Raw genomic sequence first — 23,869 nt, 5'->3', positions numbered from 1 at the left:
GCTTCCTGTTTATAAAGATGCTGGCCATTTAGTTAACTCATTTAAATCATATATACATATATATACACACTTTATTAGTGTAAGTAATATATTTACAGGAGAATTGTAGTATACTTAGGAAATTATTTAATTTAGACTTCTCATTAAAGAAATACAGAACCATTTGTGGTCTAAAAAGCCATCATTTGTATTTTTTTCTGAGAGGATTTTGTGTTTTTTTACTTTCACTTTTGTATTTTCAATTTTTGTAGGTACATGGTAGGTGTGTATACTTATGGGTTACATGCAATATTTTGATACAAGCATGCAATGCATAATAATCACATCAAGGTAAATGGGGTATCTATCACCTCAAGCATTTATTCTTTGTGTTAAACAATCCAAGTATACTCTTTTAGTTATTTTAAAATGTACAATTATTTTTTACTATAGTTACCCTGTTGTCCTAGCAAATACTCAGTCTTATTCATTATTTCTAACTATCTTTTGTACCCATTAACCATCCCCCTCTTCCCCTCTTTCCCTCACTACGCTTCCTAGCCTCTGATAACCATCATTCTACTCTCTATCTCCATGAGTTCAATTATTTTCATTTTTCACTCCTACAAATAAGTGAGAATGTGGAAAGTTTGTCTTTCTGTGCCTGGCTTATTTCGCTTAATATAATGATCTCCAGTTCTATCCATGTTGTTGCAAATGACAGGACCTCATTCTTTTTTATGGCTGAATAGTACTCCATTGTGTATATGTACCACATTTTCTTTATCCATTCACCTTTTGATGGACATTTAGGTTGCTTCCAAATCTTGGCTATTGTGAATAGTGCTGCAGTAAACATGGGAGTGCAGGTATCTCTTCAATACACTAATTTTCTTTCTTTTGGGTATATACTCCACAGTGAATTGCTGGATCATATGGTAGCTCTAGTTTGGGTTTTTTTGAGGAACCTCCAAACTATTCTCCATAATAGTTGTGTTAATTTACACTGCTACTAACAGTGTATAAGGGTTCCTTTTTCTCTACGTCCTCACCAGTATTTGTTATTGACTGAATTTTGGATAGGTCATTTTTACTGGAGTGAGGTAATTTCTCATTGTAGTTTTGATTTACATTTCTATGATTATTAATTATGTTGAGCACCTTTGCATATGCCATTTGTGTGTCTTCTTATGAGAAATGTCTATTCAGATCTCTTGCCCATTTTAATTGGATAATTAGATTTTTTTCCTGTAGTGTTGTTTGAACTCCTTATATAATATATTCTTGTTATTAACCCCTTGTCAAATGGGTAGTTTGCACATATTTTCTTCAATTTTATGGGTTGTCTGTTCACCTTATTCGTTGTTTCTTTTGCTGTGCAGCTTTTTAACTTGATATGATCCCATTTGTCCATTTTTGCTTTGGTTGCCTATGCTTGTGGGGTATTACTCAAGAAATCTTTGCCTAGTCCAATGTCCTGGAGCATTTCCCCTATGTTTTATTTTAATAGTTTAATAGTTTGAAGTCTTATATTGAAGTCTTTAATCTACTTTGGTTTGATTTTTGTATATGTTGAGAGATAGGAGTCTAGTTTCCTTCTTTTACATATGAATATCCAGTTTTCCCAGCACCATTTACTAAAGAGACTGTCCTTTCCACCATATGTGTTCTTGGCATCTTTGTCAAAAATGAGTCCACTGTAGATGTGTAGGTTTATCTCTGCATGTTGTATTTTTATTTATCATTGTGGTAAAATCAAAATCTCAAATTACAGAGCCAATTAATTTATCTGATGATTCACCTTGGTTTAGAATAGGCCCATGAAGCCTATCCTGTTAGTGGAAATGCTCCTTCTCTTGGAAATATCATTCCTCTGTCCCCTGCAGTACATTTATATTGATCCTTAGAAACAAACAGCTCCTGCAATCATATAGCTTCAGCAACAACTCTCCTGTTATCTCTCAATTTCTAATTCATATCAGAAAAGTAATCTCATACTCAAAAAACAAAAATAAATTACGAAGTTCTTGAGCAACCTGGAAATTACATAGCAGACATTTTCAGAAGGGAAAAATACATTCACACAGCTTCTTTGAGTTCCTGGGAGTTCATCTTCAGGAGTTAGCAGTTCCTCTTTACTGAGGAATGGCCCCTTTTTCAGGTAATGGCAGTTTTCTGATTCTTGTTTGCTAGCAGGACAGGAGAACTTACTCCAACAGGGCTCAACTCATAAAGAAAGCTCCAGCGTCTTGCATCAGTTAAAATCCTACCCTGAGCAACTCTCAAAGCAGAGCTTATTCTAGGCAGATGGAACATGGGTTCTCTAAGTCAACAGCATCTGTACCATCTTATGGACCTATACCCAGTAACGGCTGGTCAGTGCTACAGATAGCAAGCAATAAGGACAACAAAACATTTATAACTTGCTTACTTTTAAGGAACTTTGGGCTTTGGAAATTTTTAGCCAAGGGTGTTGTTTTGGTAGCACTATTAAGAGGAAGTCGTGCAGGCTCTTAAGAAGGAACTAAATATAAGTGATAAGCTAATCTGTCTCCTGTTTTGCTGGCTTATATTTAGGGGTCAGTTTGGAGCCATAATCCTCAGCTTTTGGCTTCCCTTTTGATTGAATCACTGGTGATTGATGTTATATATTAATACAGGTGAGAAAAAACCTCCAAACTCTAGAAAACTAGGAAAGAGTTATATTTTTTATTACTTTATACATGTGAGAGGAGAGTGTTAATGATTTTTTTCTGATTTGAAGAAATCTTTCCCATATTTATAAAATTTGGGAGTTCAGAAATATCAATGTGAATATTACAAGAGTGACACAAAGTAAGATGATTGATAAAAAGTACAGACTTAATAGTAGGTAAGGGTTGTTTTCACAAGGCATAGCAATAATTTCTAAAGTCCAGGTATCTTATAAGATTTCATTATTATAATAAGACAAAATCATTCTTATAAAAGATTTTCTGATTTGTAATACTCTCTGCTTTTCTTTGCAGCTGCAAGGGAAAGAGGAAACATTTTGTTTTAATGAGGCTAAGATTTCATACATAAAGAGTTAGGCAGTCCCATAGCTGAAATTCTATTAGCACTAATACTAAAAAAAAAAAAAAAAAAAAGAAATCTCAAGAAACTCATAATACAGGAAGGATAAGAGAAAATGAACTATCAAGCATTTAATATTTAAATCTACAGTTAGAAACATTTAAAAATGTTTTCAGTACCATTTTTCCTTCATAAGTGGGATATATTTTCTTTCATTTTTGTTCTGTTTTGCTTCCAAGATTTGGAAGCAACCTAAATGTCCATCAAAAGGTGAATGGATAAAGAAAATGTGGTACATATACATTTGTTTCCAGAAACTTCCAAGTAATTTTTAACTTAAGGCAATTATTAGTTATGGTTTAGTGCAAAAGTAATTGTGGTTTTGCGTAAGCTGAGCTTTTTCAGCCTTAGGCCATGTTCTAGGTCATCTATTAATATCTAATTCTGGGCTTAGGAGGAAGCTTCTCCGTTCCTTCCTCTATAGACCCTGATTTTGATGAAGAGAAACAATTCTTGAGTGACTCAAGTTGGTAAGTCTTTGATTATAAAGGAATACCCAGAGAAATTCCAAATACCAGAAATGCTGCTGCTGCTGCTGCCTGACTCATTACAAAGGGTTAGTATTACTCCTGACCATGTACAAGGCACAGGTTGTCTCTAAATATGAGTCTCTCTACACGTACTTTTTCTGTTTCTCTTCATTTTAATCTTTAGAAATGATTTTGTTTTATTTATGATTTACTTATTGTTTTTCACTCTTAAGGACTGGATTCCTCAGAAAACACGGGCTCATGAATAAATGAGCTCACGAGAGACAGCTTTTGCTCCCAACTTCCTGTCCATTTCTGTTCTGTTTCAGAAGTCGGAGTGTAGAATACAGTCATCCTTCAAGCCATATCTTCCAAGTTGTAGTTAGCGGAAATTCCTCCCAGACTAAAAAATATTATCATTTAAAGATATTTTTGAATGCTCTCAAATATATTTTCATAGGGAATTAAGGGGGTGGGGATGTGATAAACAATCTCCTTCCCTTCCCTCCTTAACTCTGTCAGAGCCTTATGCTTTAGTTAAATAACTTTTTTTCCGTGTAGAGAAGTTGGATTTTTCAGGCAAGATTCCAAAGATTAGGAAACTTCCTACCTTTGGGATCGGTAGGTGTTGGTTGTAATTCTTCTCTAAGGAGTGGTCATTCCTGTTTTTCTGTGTTGTTTTCCAGGTTGGAATCCTGCAACCTAACTGTATTTTGTTGTCTAAATATATCTAATGCTCTCATCAGAAGCCAGAGCCTGATATTTCTGAATCTGTCAACCAATAATCTGTTGGATGATGGAGTGCAGCTTTTGTGTGAGGCCTTAAGACATCCAAAGTGTTATCTAGAGAGACTGTCGTGAGTGTTTCTGTTTTGTTTTCTGTAGAGTCATTTTGCTTGGTTCTGTGTAGCTTAATTGTGATCTGATAGAGAAACTACTTGGGTCTTGACACTAACTGGCTAGTTTGTCAATCCTGAATAAGCTCTACATGCATCCCCCTTCTCTTCCTCTACTTCCCTCTCTTTTACTTCACTTTTACACCTATCTTTTTTTTTCTGATTGACCTCTTTATTTTCATTCTTTTCTAAGCTTCCCCCTCCCCTTCCGTGTTTTGTTGCGTCATATCCTGCACACAGCTGCAATAGAATTCGTAATTTAAATAGGTTTGTTGAGGTTAATTTTATAGTCGAGGTGTGGGGGTTATAAGCGCCACTGATTTCCCTGTGAAGGAGAAGAGAAGCATGGGCTTTGGGAATTGACAGATCCCTTCTCATCTCTTTCTCTTTCAGCTTAGAAAGCTGTGGTCTCACAGAGGCTGGCTGTGAGGATCTTTCTTTGGCTCTCATCAGCAATAAAAGACTGACACATTTGTGCTTGGCAGACAATGTCTTGGGAGATGGTGGAATAAAGCTTATGAGTGATGCCCTGCAACATGCACAGTGTACTCTGAAGAGCCTTGTGTAAGTGTCTTCAAGTTTTTATCCTTAATATATATTGTACATTTTGAAATATGTTTAAAATAGTAAAATGTTATGAACACATTCTGTCCCTTGCTTTTTCCCTGTTACCCTTAATGAAGAAGGTGAAAGTGATATTAATAATTGCCATTTATTGTGTCCTAACTCTACTCTGGATCTTGTGTTAAACATGCTTAATTTGCAAAATAGTACCTGATGGTGTCAAATTGACCACCCGATTTTGAGGGGCCTCACTCTACAGGTGAGGAATGTGAGCCTTAGGGAGATAATGCACCTTGCTTAATATCTCACAAGAAAATGATGAATTCAGAACTAAAGCCTACCACCTATCCTAGTCTATAATCTGAGCTCGGAACAGAAATACAGCACTCTGTTGTATGTCTGAATCACATTGTGATTATTCTGTTCATTTTTGTTAGATAATTTTCTAAACATTGAATTAATAAGCCAAGGTTTTAATTTGGTCAAATATGGTTAAATTGCCTTCCAGATAGATGTTTATATTCCCAGCAGCAGTCTAGGGACCTGCACTTTAACACCCTCATTGGACATCTACAATCTTTTTGACCTGTATTAATTAAACAGTTGAAAAGTAACTTTTAAAGTAATTTAAATCTTGAGCATCTTTTCAGATGTTTTTGGCCTTTTATATTTAGGAATTTCCTCTTCATAGGCTGTTTTTTTCTGATGTTTTCTATTATATATGTTATATCTTATGGTTATTAATATCACATATACATTATTGTTTTTTATATATTACAAACAATTTTCTTAGCAAGTTTTATTTCTAACTTTCTTTATGGTCATTTTTAGAATAGATAAGTTTAAAATTTTTTGTGATGTCAAATTCTTCCTCATGACCTCAAGAAGTTTTGTCATAATTGGAAGTACCTTTCTTTTAAAAAAAATACATGTATGTCATCTCATACTCTTTATGGTTTAATTTTAACATTTACATGTTAAATTATTCCAAATTTATTTTGTTATAAGGCTTAAACTTATTTTCCCCTATATATCAGATCTATTGTACAAAAACAATAATGGCATAATATGGATTTTCCTTACTGTTTGAAAATGCCACTTCTATTACGTACAAAGAGTACTTACTTTATTATTATTACTCTTATTCTACTCCATCTGCCTGTTCTTCTAGTCCATGGAGCTACTTCTACAACAGAGTACTATGTATATGTGTAATGTAACGAGGTTAGCATTTAATTTATTTTAAGAAAAATGCTGAAGAATATGAGTCTAGTTTGTAGCATATCTGTTTCCCAAGTGAGACAGGCTGGCAGTGAGGGTGTTTCATCTGAGATGGAATGTTGGCAAATAGATAAGAGATCAAATCATGAAATCTCTTCAAAGAAAGAAATCTCTGGACAGTACAGCAATGATTCCATCTTTCTTCACATTGTCCTTCCTGTAGGCTGAGGCGTTGCCATTTCACTTCACTTAGCAGTGAATATCTGTCAACTTCTCTTCTACACAACAAGAGCCTGACGCATCTGGATCTAGGATCAAACTGGCTACAAGACAATGGAGTGAAGCTTCTGTGTGATGTCTTTCGGCATCCAAGCTGTAATCTTCAGGACTTGGAGTAGGTTTTCTGTTGCTTTACTTTTGTGTAATTTCAACAACAGAGTGTCTGGGGAGATACTGAAAGAAAGGCTGAGAACCGAGTGTCTATCAGAGAAAAGAATATACAGCTAATTTTCCCTCTCTCTTCTGCCTGAGACAAGCTGGAGAAGTCTGCTCATCAGATTTTTAAAAATAATTACCATAGTAATTCTAATAAACTTTCCTCAGGTAATGAGGACCAGAGGCATCAGGCTGAACAGTGGCCATTTTATTCTTTCCTTGGTTGTGCCCCAGTGAATCTACTGTGCGTCCTCTACTTTTAATCCAGAAGCTGAAATTGTTCTCTACTAGTTTTTCTCTTAGATTTATATTTAAACTCAGGTTTATAATCAGGTCAACTTTCAAAGAAATTGGGAAGGAGATTTTTACAATATCCTACAATCTATTGCTTGAACAGTGGCCATTTTATTCTTTCCTTGGTTGTGCCCTAGTGAATCTACTGTGTGTCCTCTACTTTTATCCATGAAGCTGAAATTGTGCTCTACTAGTTTTTCTTTTAGATTTATATTTAAACTCAGGTTATAATTAAGTCAACTGTCAAATAAATGGAAAGGGGATTTTTAACAATATCCTACACATTTTTAAACTCCAACCATTTTCATTAATGTTATGTTTTCTTAGTCTGTGAGCAGATATGCATACATATCCATTGCATGTGTATACATAATTGTGATTGCTTTATGGACATGATTTGGGGTTTCCTTTTCACTTGATAGTATTTCAGAAATACATTTATCAAGGTGTGCATGCTGAGAATAAAAAAAGAAATACATTTAAATACTTATTTCAAATTATCTTCTTGATTATTTTAATGACTGTATGGTATTTAGTATTTCATTGCATAAATACTTTGGCCAGCATGAATCAAAACAGAGGCATCACTTAGCAACTTCAGCTCACTTTCCTACCAGGGCTTCCCAAGTGACCAGTAACTTCTGTGAGTCATTAATGGTCTAACCCCAACATAGTTTTTTAGATCTATAAAGTCATGCTCTTTGGTAGACCCAGAAGTATTTGTCTTGACCAGACTGACTCATGATAACTAAACTTCCAAATGAGTTTAATAGTTTAATGTGACACCTATAAACACGAAGGCAATTACACTGTAGGGTTCAATAAATACGTTTACTTACTTTAGGAAAATGTAGATGATATGGGTTACTATGTGATTCTCTGGAATTTCGTTGATCATTATTCAACTGGAAGACAAAGTTTTACTTAATGGATATTGTTAAATCCAATGTCTTCATTTAACTACAGAGGTATAATTTCTAAGTGACCTATGTACTCAAGGTCTTTGCTAGCCCACTTTCTGTCCTTAGCATTGCTGTAAACAAAGCTGTACTTTCTTAGTTACCTTCCAAAGCCTCTATGCAGACCATGTCAATTCTCTTAACCAATATTTTCAACCAATATGAACTAGATGCTGAGGGAACTAAAAGTCACTAAGGTGATGCTTTTGTCCCCAAATAACATAAAATGCTGATAACAGGGAAATAAATATAAAGCAAATTACAATATATTCCATACGTTGTTATAAGGATATGACAACAGTCTCAGGGATTAAGGCTTGGACTTCTCAGTGGAGACAGAGTTACTTTAGGCTAGAGAAATGATGAAGATTCTGTTATGTGGGAATATGCTAAACAGAAGGAAAGGAGAGAGAATAGAAGAGAAACAACAACAAATATGGTTTAGTTGGAGAAAAATGCATGTGTATGATTAGAGAATAATGTGGGGAAAAATATGGAAAGAGAAAGCTTGAGGCCAGATTGTGAGTGCTCTTGAATACTATGCAAAGGATCTGGAATAAATATCTTTTTATATGTAGCTTTCTTCTTTGAAGATAATACTTTGAGATAGATTCCAGGAAACTTTTTTCACTTAAAGGTATATTAAAAACTGAAAGCACAGAGATCTATGCTTGGGAAAGTTTATATTCATTTTTTTTAAATATTGGTAAAAATAAATGTTTATACCCTTGATTTTTAAAGCTCTGTAGATAACAACCTGTTTGTGGAAGAAAACAGTTTTACCTGCTGGTTTCTTCTGCTCATTAAGAAATCCCATCATTTTTACTGATAAATTAGACCCTCCCATGCATGTCCTGGATTGTAGAGAGAAAAGAGAGAGAAAAGAGGTTCAAATACCTGTGTATATCTCCTAGGAAGAAACTTATTTAGCCTCACAATGGAAGGATTCACTTTTCCTATTGTAATTCTTACAGATTGATGGGCTGTGTTCTCACTAATGCATGTTGTCTGGATCTGGCTTCTGTTATTCTGATCAACCCAAACCTGAGGAGTCTGGACCTTGGGAACAACGATTTGCAGGATGATGGAGTGAAAATTCTATGTGACGCTTTGAGACATCCAAACTGTAACATTCAGAGGCTCGAGTGAGTTCATAGTTTTCCATTAGGAAAATGATACCTGTTTGGTAGCTAGTATAGCTAGAAGATATTTAGTGTATGGAGAGAGGATAAAAACTAAATGGGGCTAGAAGGTAAGTTACTCTCAGAAATAAGAATCTAAATTTCAAATAAATGGATCAATGTACTGCATGTTCTTTAGTGTAGAAGCCATATTTCACATTTCTTTGTGTCCCCTTTAGTACCTTGGACAGATACTTAGTACGCAAGTGGTACCTGGTTTGGGTCTTCATGTTCTGTCATCCTTCAGATAGTCCACTTGTCTTTGCATTAATTTTTTCAATTAAATTGAAGATTTTTACTAATTATCTTCTATCTGTAAAATACTGTGTTCTTAAGGAGCTTGTAATAAAATCACATTCTGTGTTGTGGACATTTCTTATGTTCAATTCTGTATTTAGATTTTTATTTAATTTTGAACTGATATTGGCTAGTACATTTTCACTTATACAACATGAATTATTGACCTCAGGGTCAAGAATTGTGCTCTATGTGTGGGAAGCTCAGACATAATGACATGTATCATCCTTTAGAAATTTAACAATCTTCCAGAGAAATCTCCCCTGACTCTTCCAAGAAAATGAAGCTTTTATATTTAAATTGACTATATATTTTTATAATAGCAATGATGATGATGTAACTGTTAGGTCTGAGATTTAATTTTATCCTACTTACAACCTAATAAATTTACCGGTTACTGTTTCATGGATGCTGGCCAAAAAACAAAACCAAACCCACAAGACTCTTATCAGAGACAAAGGACTTTATTGCTTGTAGCAGAGCAAGAGCATGAGTATTAGCATGTTTGTGTCAGTTCCTTTTGTCCCCCAAGTCTCACAGGGCTGATGAAGAGGGTCCAGATGGATGCCTGCACATGCAATGAGATTGAGAGACTAGGATTTTACAGGAGGCAGTAATAAGCCTGCTCTTTGTCCCCCAAGGTTGCTCATTATAAACACAACCCTGGAAAATGGCCCAGGTAAAGCGTTGTCAGGGCCTTGCATTTTTGTTAGCAAACATGTAGCAGAGAGAAAGACCTATGGAAGAATATCTCCCCAAAATATCTACCCCTTGTTTCTACGCAGTAAAATCTTGGCTTCTGGTGAATTTTCACATAAATATGCTACTCCATTGGCCACTCTGATTAACAGAGACTGGGACCAAATCTGTCCAATTAATCTCATCTACCATTTAATTAAGGCCACTAATAACAAAACTCCAAGCACGGGATGAGCCCAACTTGTAGTATTGATTTCAAACATTCCCACAGGGGTCTGACTCAGTCAACTGAGTAAGTCCCAGGAAGGACTACTAGGTCTTTTATGCATTAGAACCCATACAAGGGAGTCTAAAATGAGCTGCCATTCTTTGGTGTCACTGGCAATAAATAAATAAAGATGGGCCAAAAGCAGCCCTCCTCCCCAGTAAAGAGACAGTTAGCAGCCCACTCTTCCCCACATGCAAACATGTAACTGAAAGGAGTAGAGGTCACTCTAATTTTGGATTTGCTGTTATATTTTATTTGGTTAGCCTTGCACTAGTTTGGTTAAGCCAGGTGAGCAGTCTCATTGGTAGTTGTAGCTTCCTCATTCTCATACGTGGTGTATTCCAAGGCTGTTCTGGCAAGAGAAGCTTGCAGATTTGTATCAAATTGAACAAGGTTGTGCTAGTGATTGTGTTTGTATACATATGATAAGGTTCCACATTAGGAGGTTGCTATTGATGGCATCAGGCACAGCAAAGTAGTTCAGGACCTGCTACGTCTACATGAGATTTTCTATTTTCATAGTATATAGACAGGCATGACAAACCAGGCCATGGGGGTCAGTCTGTCAGCTGCAGTTGCTGCTTAGACTCCACAGACCACATAATTATTTTGCCAGGCTGAAGTGTTGGATCTAGGAGAAAAAAGCGTGAATTGTTCTCCTCACTCTCCACACCTCCAGGTTCTAAGGTGTTCTGTTCCAAATATTGTTGCTGCTCTTCCCCAACACCGATGAAATCAGTTTGTGCCATCCCAGTGGCTAGAACTTCACCTATTCTCCAATTATCCTTTACTTGCATGGAGACCTTTGGTCTGGAGGAATCATACAAATGGGAGAGAGAGAAAAGCATCTTTACAATATTTACAGAAACCCATTATATCTTATACATTATATACCAATTCTATATTATCTCTGAAATATCAAAGGCAAATTATGAAGCTTCGGAGCCTCTAACTTTTAAAAACATAGGTAGCTGTAAAGTTCAATTTTATAATTTTCCTATATACTCTTTTTTTTTCCAGCAAAAAGTATTGAAATTTTTCTCCCCTCTGCTTGGTAGGGACATCTTTGTTATAAACCACATTTTCACTGGTGCGTGGATCTGTTCCTGGGTTCTGTTTTCTTTTCCACTGACCTGTTTGTAATTCCCAGTTCTAACAATGCTGTCTTAATTAATGTAGCTCTATAATAAGCCCTGATACCCACTACAGCAATTCTTCCCATCTTCTTAAAGAGAATTTTGGCTCTCTTTCCCTTTTACATTTGCAAATAAATTGGAAATATCAACTTATCAAGTTACATACATATGTACTGCCCCCCAACCTACCTATATGTTGGTGTATTGAATCAAATTGCATTAAATCTATCAGTGAGTCTCCTGGTACACCAAAAAGACATATCTCACTTATTTAGGTCTATCAATAAAGCTTAGTAATTTTTTCTTGAGTGGTCTTGTATTTTGTTACTGGTTAACTTTATTCCAAAGTGCTTGCTATATTTCATGCTGTTGTAAATGATTGTTTTAGTTATTTTTTCATTGTGTTTACACATAGAAACATAGGAGTTTTTAAAGTTGGTTACTTATCCAATAGCCTGCCACATTCTCTTGCTTATCCTAGTTGCTAATTTGTAGATACTTTTGTATTTTTTAGGTATACAATCACATCATTTGGGAATAATACAATGTAGTTGTTTTTTCCTTTTCTGTTCTTATATTCTTTTTTCCTTTTTTTACATGCCTTAGTAACTGTTAATATATGTGATATAATGTTAATATGTCTGGGGAAAATGAACTTTCATATGTTGTTCACAATGTTTAAAGCACAACTTCAGTGTTCACCAATTTATCAATTTAAGGAAATTGCCTTCTACACCTAGTTTTCTAGGAGTATTCTTTTTCTTTTTTTAAATTATACTTTAAGTTCTGGGATACATGTGCAGAATGTGCAGGTTTGTTACATAGGTATACATGTGCCATGGTGGTTTGCTGCACCCATCAACCCATCATCTATATTAAGTATTTCTCCTAATGCTATCCCTCTGCTAGCCTCCCATCCCCCAACAGGCCCTGGTATGTGATGTTCCCCTCTGTGTGTCCATGTCTTCTCATTGTTCAGCTCCCACTTAAAAGTGAGAAGATGGGATGTTGGATTTTCTGTTCTTGTGTTAGTTTGCTGAGAATGATGGTTTCCAGTTTCATCCATGTCCCTGCAAAGGACATGAACTCATCATTTTTTATGGCTGCATAGTATTCCATAGTGTATATGTGCCACATTTTCTTTATCCAGTCTATCATTGATTGGCATTTGGGTTGGTGCCAAGCTTTTGATATTGCAAATGGTGCTGCAATAAACATACCTGTGCATGTGTCTTTATGGTAGAATGATTTCTAATCCTTTGGGTGTATGCACAGTAATGGGATTGCTGGATCAAATGTTATTTCTGGTTCTAGATCCTTGAGGTATCACCACACTGTCTTCCACAATGGTTGAACAAATTTACATTCTCACCAACAGTGTGAAAGTGTTCCTGTTTCTCCACATCCTCTCCAGCATCTGTTGTTTCCTGACTTTTTAATGATCACCATTCTAATTGGCATGAGATGGTATCTCACTGTGGTTTTGATTTGCATTTCTCTAATGGCCAGTGATGATGAGCTTTTTTTCATATGTTTGTTGGCCACATAAATGCCTTCTTTTGAGAAGTGTCTGTTCATATCCTTTGCCCACTTTTTGATGGGGTTGTTTTTTTCTTGTCAATTTGTTTAAATTCAGATTCTGAATATTTGTCAGATGGATAGATTGCAAAAATTTTCTCCCATTATGCGGGTTGCCTGTTCACTCTGATGACAGTTTCTTTTGCTGTACAGAAGCTCTTTAGTTTGATTAGATCCCGTTTGTCAATTTTGGCGTTTGTTGCCATTGCTTTTGGTGTTTTAGTCATGAAGTCTTTGTCCATGCGTATGTCCTGAATGGTATTGCCTAGGTTTTCTTGTAGGGTTTTGATGGTTTTAGGTCTTATGTTTAAGTCTTTAATCCATCTTGAGTTAATTTTTGTATAATGTGTAAGGAAGGGGTCCAGTTTCAGTTTTCTGCATATGGCTAGCCAGTTTTCCCAACACCATTTATTAAATAGGGACTCCTTTCCCTATTGCATGTTTTTGTCAGGTTTGTCAAAGGTCAAATGGTTGTAGATGTATGGTGATATTTCTGAGGCCTTTGTTCTGTTCCATTGGTCTATATATCTGTTTTGGTACCAGTACCATGCTGTTTTGGTTACTGTAGTCTTGTAGAATAGTTTGAAGTCAGGTAGCATGATGGCTCCAGCTTCGTTCTTTTTGCTTAAGATTGTCTTGGCTATACGGCCTCTTTTTTGGTTCCACATGAAATTTAAAGTAGTTTTTTCTAATTCTGAGAAGAAAGTCAATAGTAGCTTGATGGGGATAGCATTGAATCTATAAATTACTTTGAGAAGTTTGGCCATTTTCATGATACTGATTCTTCCTATCCATGAGCATGGAATATTTTTCCATTTGTTTGTGTCCTCTGTTATTTCCTTGAGCAGTGGTTTGTAGTTCTCCCTTGAAGAGGTCCTTCACATCCCTTGTAAGTTGTATTCCTAGGTATTTTATTCTCTTTGTAGCAATTGTGAATGGGAGTTCACTCGTGATTTGGCTCTGTCTGTTATTGGTGTATAGGAATGCTTGTGATTTTTGCACATTGATTTTGTATCCTGAGACTTTGCTGAAGTTGCTTATCCTTGAAGAATTTTGCCAAATGTGATGAATCACATCGATATAATATGCATTATATCAACCTTGCATTTTTGGAGTAAAATCAACTTGGACATATCTCCTATGTACATTGTGTAATTTACTTTGTTAATGTTAATATTAGTGACAGCATTTAACCATTTTGTTCATAATGGAGAGAGGTTATAATTTCTTTTGCAGTCTTCATTAAGTTTTTGTATCAAAATTACAGTATTTTCATGAGTTCAGGAGTGTTCCCTATCTTTTAGTTTCCTGAGAAGATTTTTGTAAGATTGGAATTATTTCTTCCTTGAATTTTGTAAAAATTTCTGGTGAAGCTGTCTAACAGGGAGTTTCTTTGTATGTAGGATTTTTGACTTCTGATTCAATTTTTTAAATAATTATTTAGGTTTTCTCTTTCTCATAGAGTACTTTTTAGTAAGTATATATTGTTGATTTTATCTATTACATCTAAATTTTAAAACATATTGGCAAGCATCTAGTATTTTATTATTTGCTTAACTTCTTAATCATCTATAGTGATGTGTTTTTTCTCATTTCTGATATTGAATTTGACTCTTTATTTTTTATTCAAAGAACACAACATTGATCCACTCTGTTGTACGTCTACATTCTATTTCATTAATTTCTGTTTTTATCTTATTTTTTTTCTTGTACTTTTGTTGGGTTTATTTTACCATTTACTAAATTCTTGAGTTGTATGCTTAGACATACATATTCCCTTTCTTCTTCTCCAACAAAGATATTTAAGGTTACAACTTCCCTTCAAGTGACTGCATTAACTTAATCATAAAATTTTGATATTGTATGCAGTGTTTTTATTATTTTTGAGTCCACAATATTTGTAAACTTCCCTAGAACTTTTTTCTTCAACTAATAGGTTATTTTTAAACATACTCCTTAATTTTCAAACATGAGGCTTTTCTGTTTTATTCAGTCTGTAGAATTGTTGTCTGAGAACATACTGTGCATGAGTACAGTTCTTTGAAGTTTGTTGTCATTTGCTACATGACTTTTTAAACATACTTAAGAACATGAAAAATTGTTATTTCTAATTTAATTTTTATTTTTTTCTAAGTACAGGGTCTTTTTCTTTCACCCAGGCTGGAGTGCAGTGATGTGATCATAGCTCACTGTAGACTTCAATCACCTAGGCAACCAAGCCTCCCAGCCTCATGAATAGCTGGGACTACAGGTGTGCACTACCACGTCTGGCTATTTTTTTCTTCTTTTTGGGTAGAGATGAGGTCTTGCTCTGTTACCCAAGCTGGTCTTGAATTCCTGGCCTCAAGCTACTCTGTTCCCTTGGCCTCCCAAAGTGCTGGTATTACAGGTGCCAGCTACTGTGCCCGGGCAGTTGCAGCATTCTGTATCAGTTAATTAAGATTATTAGTTCTGTTTATTTAAATTTTAGTGATTTTTTTTCCAGATAACTCAGTTACTGTGAAAAATGTTAAAATTTTCGTTAAAATTCTAGATTTGAGTCTTTCACTTTGCAGTTCTGTTCATTTCTGTCTTCTATATTTTGACTATAATTTGTGACTGAAAATATAAAATGATTATATTTCCTGATGAATTCATGATAACACTTTGTTTTACGATGCTTTTTCCCCTAAGGAAGATTTTGTGTGATATTTACATACCCTGTCTCATAATTAGTGGGACCATCTCTTCATCACATAAATGTGATCACTTAACAAAAAAAAAGTTTTGTATGCTCAGCATCTATATAGGTACTCAGTTGTTCAATGGCCAGGTAAACATAAGGTGAAAATTAGATTCAAATTGTTTAGGAGAATGTTAGATGCAGAAGGCTGAGTTTGACATACTTCCTCAGTTCACATATATACTATTAACAGCTTGTACAGAGGCCCTTGGCTGACAGATGGGTGAGTTGGTTAATTTATCTCCATTAGCCATTCTCTTTCCCACCTATAGGCAGCTGACCTAATGTATTCGAAATATGCCATATAATTGCATTTTTATTTGCATCAATGGCATGATGCTAGAGACCTTATGATATTTCTTGCTTATTTTATTTTATTTTTTTGAGACGGGGTCTCACTCTGTAGCTCAGGCTGGAATGCAGTGGTGCGATCTCAGCTCACTGCAACCTCCGCCTCCTGGGTTCAAGCGATTCTCCTCCCTCAGCCTCCCAAGCAGCTGGGATTACAGCCGCATACCACCACCCCCAGCTAATTTTTGTATCTTTAGTAGAGACGAGGTTTCACCATGTTGGCCTGGTTGGTCTCAAACTCCTGACCTCAGATGATCTGCCCACCTCAGCCTCCCAAAGTTCTGGGATTACAGGCATGAGCCACCATGCCTGGCCTATTCCTTGCTTTTTAAACACTCACTACCAAGCTTCCAATATCTAGTTATAGTGATGTATTTTTAGTGATGTTCAAGGATTCAACTGCTTCCTAGTATTTTGTAATGTGCTTGCATATTTTATTTATTCCTTAATAATTACGAATTTGTAATTCATGATTTTAGAAGGGATAAGTTCAGCCTAGAAATATCTGGTAATAGTGAATATTATAGATACTTATAGTCCTTGAATTTATACTAACTGTGCTCATTTTTTAAAGTTTCTGGAATTATCCTCCATTCTGAGTTCACAGATCTCTTGTGGGCTTTGTTGTGTCATCGAATAAATTCATTTTTATCTTTTGTCTCTCTTCTCTACAGGTTGGAATACTGTGGTTTGACATCACTTTGCTGTCAAGATCTCTCATCTGCTCTTATCTGCAATAAAAGACTGATAAAAATGAATCTGACACAGAATACCTTAGGATATGAAGGAATTGTGAAGTTATATAAAGTCTTGAAGTCTCCTAAGTGTAAACTACAAGTTCTAGGGTAAGTCTCCGTTGGCTTCTCAGGGAAAGTATTTCCTGTAATGAGGGATTTGGGGAGCCACTCATTAATACAGGCCTCAGAATCAACCTAATTGTGTATCCTTGGGTATTTTCTAGACACTTATTTGTTTTTCTCTCATAGAACACTGAGTTTTGAGAGACACAATATAGCATAGTGATTAAATATTGAGCACCCTGGAACCAGCCTAGATGAGTTTGAATTCTGACCCTACCACTTACTAAATGTTTAATTAAGGCTAGTCCCCCATCACTCTTTGTTTTGATTTGCTTATCAGTAAAATGGGTGAAATTACAAAATCTACCCATAAGGTTATCGTGAGGATCTGAGTCAATATAGGCCAAGTACTTAGAACGGTGCCTTGCATGATAATAAACAATAAATATGTTAGCTGTTTTCATTATTATCAGTAGTAATATTAATTTTGCTTGGATAGCAAAAGGCTCTTGAAGGATCCTTTTTAATTTTAATTGGTTTCTCTTTCTCTTCTGTTAATTTATTCTATCTTCCTTCAACTGCTTTATCTCCCTCACTGTATCTCTCTCAGTTCCCTTCCCCACTCCTCACCCATGTTATAATATTATCTCTCTATTTTAACAGAACAGTTTTTTTGTCCTGAAATAAATCCTTTACAGAGAAAGAGGAGGGCTGTAGGGAAATTGAATGCAGGAAAAGAGATGTTCCCTTGTTTTCTCAGGTTGTGCAAAGAGGCATTTGATGAGGAAGCCCAGAAGCTGCTGGAAGCTGTGGGAGTTAGCAATCCACACTTAATCATTAAGCCAGATTGTAATTATCATAATGAAGAAGATGTGTCTTGGTGGCGGTGTTTCTGATTTGAAGAAACTGACATTCCTTTAAAAATATAAATATAAATACATACATACATAGATACATACCCAGACTTGGGTGCTTAGCTTCAGACACTCTATGCCCAGAGACAGTGCATTTGGCAGCTGTCAGATACCATTCTTCTACTTCTCTGTAAAATGTCTGTTCTACTTCACACAGTGGTCGAGAGGCTAAAATAAAATGAAAAGCATAAAACTCTCTGAAAAGTATGTTTTTAATTGGATACAGAGCTTAAGAATGCAGGTAAGGGAAGCCTGGATATGAGGCTGGAGGATGCGGACAGGGAAGATCAGTTAAAATGCCTTGTTTTTTCCTTACTTCCACTGGTATGGCTTAGTTCACAGCCCCGCTATCTCTGGCACCTTTTATTAAAATGTGTCTCCATATGTGTTCTTGGGATCACCAGTGTCAAGATCACTTGGGTATCTGTCTTAAAATGGAGATTCCTGAACCCCACACTAGACTTACCAAATCAGAATGTCTGGGTAAGAGTCCTTAGAAACCAAGATTTTTGATAATTTCCCAGGCAAATTCTTAAGTATACTAATAGTTGAGAATCGCTAGTTTCAATAGAAGTGGGAGTCTACTTCTACAATGAACACTTTCTATAGCTTATTGTAAAGATAAGGAGGATTAATTTCCTTTAAGGGAATATAAGGTTATTTGGGCTAGAGCTAGAAACAGATTCTTTCATTTGGCAAAAGCATGACACAATAAATTGTGTGTGTGTGTGTGTGTGTGTGTGTGTGTGAAAGACTGTTCTGGTTATTTATCGATCATGTAACAAACTATCCCAAAACTTGGTGGCTTAAAATAATAATGATTTTATTAAATCTCATAACTTGGATTGGAATTCAGAAAGGGCCCAGCTGAACATTTCTTATACTCCACATGGTATCACTTGGGGTCCTTGGTGGTATTCACCTGGCAGCCAGATTGCTCTGGAGGCCCCAGATAACTTGTACATGTCTGCTGCCTTGGCAGGGATGGCTGAAAGGCTGGGTTGAGCCAGACCCCTCTTCCTGTTATCAGCCGAAGTCTAGTGGTTCTCAGCAATTTTGGTCCTTGCCCCCTCAGAGGAAAGAATTCAACTGAGGGGCCGAAGCAGGTTTAAAGCAGAGGCAAAGTTTATTAAAGAAAGCAAAGTACACTTGGAAGAAATCAAGCAGGCCACTTGAGAGATTCAAGTGTCTCTCTTGATCCTTGGTTTGAGACTTTATACATTGACTCATCTTCCAGGCTCTTTTCCCCTGTTGATCCCTCCCTTGGGCAGGTTGTTGCTTGATTACCTGTGTGCAGTGGCCTGCCAGCACTTGTGAGAGGCCCCGTGCACAGTGTGTTTACTGAAGTTGTATGCATGCTCCCTCCCTTGGGATGATTTTTCCTTACTGGTCGAGCTCCTCCAGGGGATGGTCATATACAGGTCAAAGTCCACCGTCTTGCTCCCCTTTGCACACACTTGAAATTTTATCAGGGATTGTGGTTTGCTGACTCCAGGTGTTTTCTGTCTGTTGGAGGAGTCCTTTCCCTCCTGGTGGCAGTTGTGGCCACTTATTGTCTCAGAGGGATAGTTTTGTGCTCACCTGTCCTTCACCTGATGACAGCCAGACATCTCTGGGGGCCCTCCCTTGTCCTGCTCATTATCTCAGAGGAAAAGGTTTACGAGGGCTTGACTATGGCTCAAGAATTGCTTGGCATTCCTGGGGGCCCTCTCTCCTGCCCTGCTCTCATATCTGTCTAATTACCTACTCTAACATTGCTTGTAGTCTTAGGGCCTCTCCATGTGGTTTCTGCAGTGTGGGGATTCAGGATTTGAAAGGGCCAAGAGGAAGCTGCCAGTTTTCTTAAAAGCTAGGCCCAGAACTGGCATAAAGTCACTTCCATAATCCTCTATTAGTGAAAATAGTACAGGCCAGCTCAGATTCTAGGGTGATCAATTGTTGATGGGAGTAGTGTCAAAGAATTTGTGGCCTTCCTTAGTTCACCACAAACTTAATGTTTTTCTCCTTGTCTGTGGGAGAAAATAAAGCCTCTTAACTTATTGTAAGGCAAAAACCAACACTTTTTCTTTGATAAGACTGTCAATTCCTGTGCAGTTCTGGTCACCAAAATGTGTGGGTTTTTACCACACCAAGCAATTTTCCAACACCAGCTGAGTGTCCTATAATTCAGTTCTATTCTGACATTATCATCCTGGAGGTAGCATGGTATCCCACAGGTGAGGATCTCAGTCCCACAAGACTGTCCCCTATTTGAAGTACCAATTGCAAGTTCCAGGTTGTGACCTGTTCTTCTGACAAACCGGCCATAAGTCAGGGTTCCCACAACTCTCTTTTCCCTGGGTTCCATAATTTGCTAGGATGGCTCACAGAACTCAGGGAAGTACTTTGCTTATGTTTACCCATTTATTATAAGAGAATATTTCAAATGATACAAATGAACAGCCATATGAAAGAGACACATAGGGCGAGGTTCGGAAGGTTCTATCCCTATGCATTTGGCTTGTGCTACCTTCTCAGCACATGGATGTGTTTAGCAACCAGGGAGCTCTCTGAATCCCATCTTTTTGTGGAAGCTTCATTAGGTAGTCATGATTGATTAAGTCACTGGCCATGTCATAAACTCAACCTTCAGCACCCCCTTGCTTCTTTGGAGGTCGGGATGGGGAGTGCTGAAAATTCCAACCCTTTAATCACATAGTTGGTTCTCCTAGCAACCAGCCCCCATCCTGAAACTATCCAGGAGCCTCCAGCTACCAGCCATCTCATTAGCATACAAAAACACTTATTGCTTCAAATATTCCCAAAGTTTTAGGACCTGTGTGCCTTGAAAGGGGCCAGGAAATCACACTCGTATAATATCCCCTGGGTCAATGTGGAGGACTGGAGAATAGACCTTGGCAGTCAGAGGGGGCAAATGGTTTTCGTGAAAATTTGCAAGTAATGTTACTGGTGCTGATATCCACACAAAACAGTAATACTGCTGCTGACATTTGGCATAGGTGATACTTAGAGAGGTGGCTTTACTGAGGTTGATTCCCAGTGAGGACAGTCTTGCTAGTTAGAGGAAGCTAACCAGGGCTATTATAACAAACACAGAAAAGAAAGTATACACCAAAGTGGTGACACCTCTTTCACATGATAGCCTTGGGCTGCAGTCATCGTCTCATCCTTCACAGACAACAGGATTTCCAAGCTGCCCAAGGAAAACTCCAACAAAGGTAAATGTTTCTTAAGATAATTTCTACCAGACTGTCAGAAAAAGGAAAATTCTTATATTTCTGAAACCATTTCAGAGCATTATAGAGGAAGACAGCTTTTCTAATTCATTTTTTAAAGATGAAAACTATTGATAATAGAACCTGACAACCAAAATGAGTGATTGAGGCATGAGTCTCAAATCATCAGGATTTATTGAGCCAGCTTGAGAATGCATCTGGGAAAAATAGGGGTCACAGGTGCATCTGTGGCTGTTTTTTCTATAGAGGATCTGAAGAGGTTTAGTATTTATACATTTTCCTTTAAAAAGGGGACGTGGCAGTGAAATTAATGATTATATAGTTTTCAGACTTTAGTGCCCAGTAAATCTACATTTTATGTAAGGTGAACATTTGAAGAAAAAAGGAATAAAGCAAGCAGATGTCTCAGGAGTGGAGGAATAATTAATCTTTGTCTTTTTGGTGTACCTGGGAAGATAAGCTAGTTGTTGACATTATTGGTGTGGAGCCTTTTGAAAGGGCTGGTTTCTGTTTAGCCTGTAGGGAAGAAAGCCTAATGGTAGTTAACTAAGGGGAGGGAGTAATGTGGTGTGTCTGACCTCCCATTTCTCCTGACATGAATGGGAACTCAGCTTCCAAGGTTTTTCCAGGGTTCCCTTGGCCAACTGGGGGTCCATTCAGTCAGTTGGGGACTTTGGATTTTATTATTTCTCAAGCCTAACAGCACTATCATGAAATTTAAAGATGAATGTCACTTACGACTATGCAAAGACCTAGTATTAAAATTTTTGAAAATTTCAACATTTAGTTAAAATATACTATGATTATTGTGACTTAGAAGTGCAAGAGTGGGCTGATGTTAGGAGGAATATTATAATTTATCACATTAATTGGATGATGCAGAAAAACCAATTACCTCAATTTACGTTGAAAAGGCGTTTAATAAAATTCAGTCTCTTTGTGAGGTAGTTTTATAACATGATGAGGAATGTTTATCTTAAACTAATAGCAATACACTTAGAAGCATTAGCATTTAAATATTAAAAACATGCCTGGTGGTATAACTGAGCCTATATTACAAAAATCATTATGTGTTCATTTTACTTATTCTTTGTCTTTGTTCTTTTCTTCCTCCATGCAAGCAAGCATGGAGTATAGAGTTGTTTTGAGAGAATATAGTCACTAGTAATTGTTTAACTTCATATCCTAAATTCTGGGGGCAACCTGCAGAATTAATGAACTCGTTTTTCTTTTAAGGAACAATGATCCTTAGGTCATGCAGGCCTCCTTGATGGCATCCAGAAGTTTGATCACCCTAGAGATGCAGATAGTTTTGATCATCGGGGATCTCCCCTCCTGCACATCTACCTTATTCATAAAAGCCCACAGTTATGTTCGAAGGCAGGTCAGACTTGAGAGCTCATCTCTCCTGCCCTCTCACTTTAGCCAAATTGAATAAACTTTTATCTGCTCCTAAGTGCTGATGTGTCAGTGTTTCACTTACTGCACATCAGATATATGAACCTAAATTTTGGTGTTCTACAACAGGGTCACTGCTGTAGAACAGTGGTGATGGTTAGAATAAGTCAAATGAAAATTTTGATATTTTGATCATTATGGATATTTTTGCACTAACTTTTATCTCTAAAAATAGTATTTATCGTGGTTACTAAGTTTTTTTGTATCTCCTTAAATTTTGTGCATCAGGCAAGTCACTCCCCTCATGCTAAACTCAGCTCTGGGGAAGAAAGTGTTTGCAATTTTAAATAGAGTCGAGTCAGATTGTCAAAAAAGCAAATAGAGTCTTCAAAACTAACTTTAGTTTTTTTTATTCTTTATGTTTTATCGTTTTCTTTTTAATTTTTTGTGAATTTTTATTGCATTATTTCTGCTATCTTTAAATTTATTCTGTTAGTATGCTAACTTCTTAAGTTGGATTCTTCTGATTCCCAGCCTTCTCTCTTTTATTATAAGCATTAAGGCTATGAATTTCCCTTTGCATACCTGATCCTCTCTGGCCACTCAGCTCCTCTTCCTCCTCCTTACAGAGCTGGCTCTGGATGATCCCTAAACCTGCAGTTGAACTATCACCTCCTCAGAGAGGTTGAGCACTCTGTCTTATATATCATCATCTCCCCCTCCCCTTTCCTACCAAAGCACCGTGTTTCTTTTTTTTTCCTACCACTATCACAGATATGTAATTATTTTATTTCCCATTGCGTGTCTCCCTCATCACAATGTAAGTTCTATGAGAACAGAAACTATGAGCATTTTCTTCACTATTTTATTTCCAGCCTATAGCACAGTGTCTTCTTGCACATGTGGGCTATGATTCAAGAATGAATGAATGAGTGAATAAAAATTGATGAATGAAGGAAGAATGAATAGAAGCAAAAGCATCCTACTCTTCCAGGGAACACTTGTATTATTTTCCAACTTCCCAGCAACTCGGTGAAGTTAAGTGATCTCGTTATCATGGGAAGCCCCGCAGACTCCAGCAGAAGTCACTGCCCGAAACACCTAGCTCTCTGGAGACTCCCTAGAATCGCATCCGGTGGGAGTCCCGGGATTCTATCCCAGGGTGCCCCACGTTTCTGGTTGTCTTTTTACATTTCTTTAATTGGGTGTGACGAATCAGCTCTCAGGTCCTGAACTTCCGCTCCTCCTTCTGTGTCCTTGAGCCAGATGCCCTCGAAACTCGGCGTGGGGCGCCTGGTAGGGGCGTGGATGCGACTGGAAAGGAGGTGACCCCAATTCTGGTCTCCATCACCAGAGA

General features: G+C 36.9%; 1 protein-coding gene across 4 annotated transcripts in view; it reads left to right on the top strand.

Moving 5' to 3' along the window:
- The window catches only part of NLRP14 (NLR family pyrin domain containing 14), a 107,057-nt gene extending 84,198 nt beyond the window's left edge, over positions 1 to 22,859 (top strand). For 2 of the 4 annotated variants that reach the window (XM_054524747.2, XM_024255739.2), the window contains exons 7-12: positions 4,250 to 4,420; positions 4,853 to 5,023; positions 6,468 to 6,638; positions 8,907 to 9,077; positions 16,839 to 17,009; positions 17,725 to 22,148. In XM_054524747.2, coding sequence (XP_054380722.1) covers positions 4,250 to 4,420; positions 4,853 to 5,023; positions 6,468 to 6,638; positions 8,907 to 9,077; positions 16,839 to 17,009; positions 17,725 to 17,860 — 991 coding nt within the window. In that variant the 3' untranslated portion in view covers positions 17,861 to 22,148. Of the gene's footprint in view, positions 1 to 4,249; positions 4,421 to 4,852; positions 5,024 to 6,467; positions 6,639 to 8,906; positions 9,078 to 16,838; positions 17,010 to 17,724; positions 22,150 to 22,350 lie in introns of those variants that run through there. The other 2 variants (XM_054524751.1, XM_054524752.1) reach the window with 2 other exon arrangements.
- The last annotated feature ends 1,010 nt before the right edge of the window (positions 22,860 to 23,869 follow it).

Source organism: Pongo abelii, chromosome 9, assembly GCF_028885655.2.
Source record: "Pongo abelii isolate AG06213 chromosome 9, NHGRI_mPonAbe1-v2.0_pri, whole genome shotgun sequence".
NCBI lineage: Eukaryota > Metazoa > Chordata > Mammalia > Primates > Hominidae > Pongo > Pongo abelii.
The sequence above is the reverse complement of the archived record's forward strand: the minus strand, read 5'-3'. Positions and strand labels throughout refer to the sequence as shown.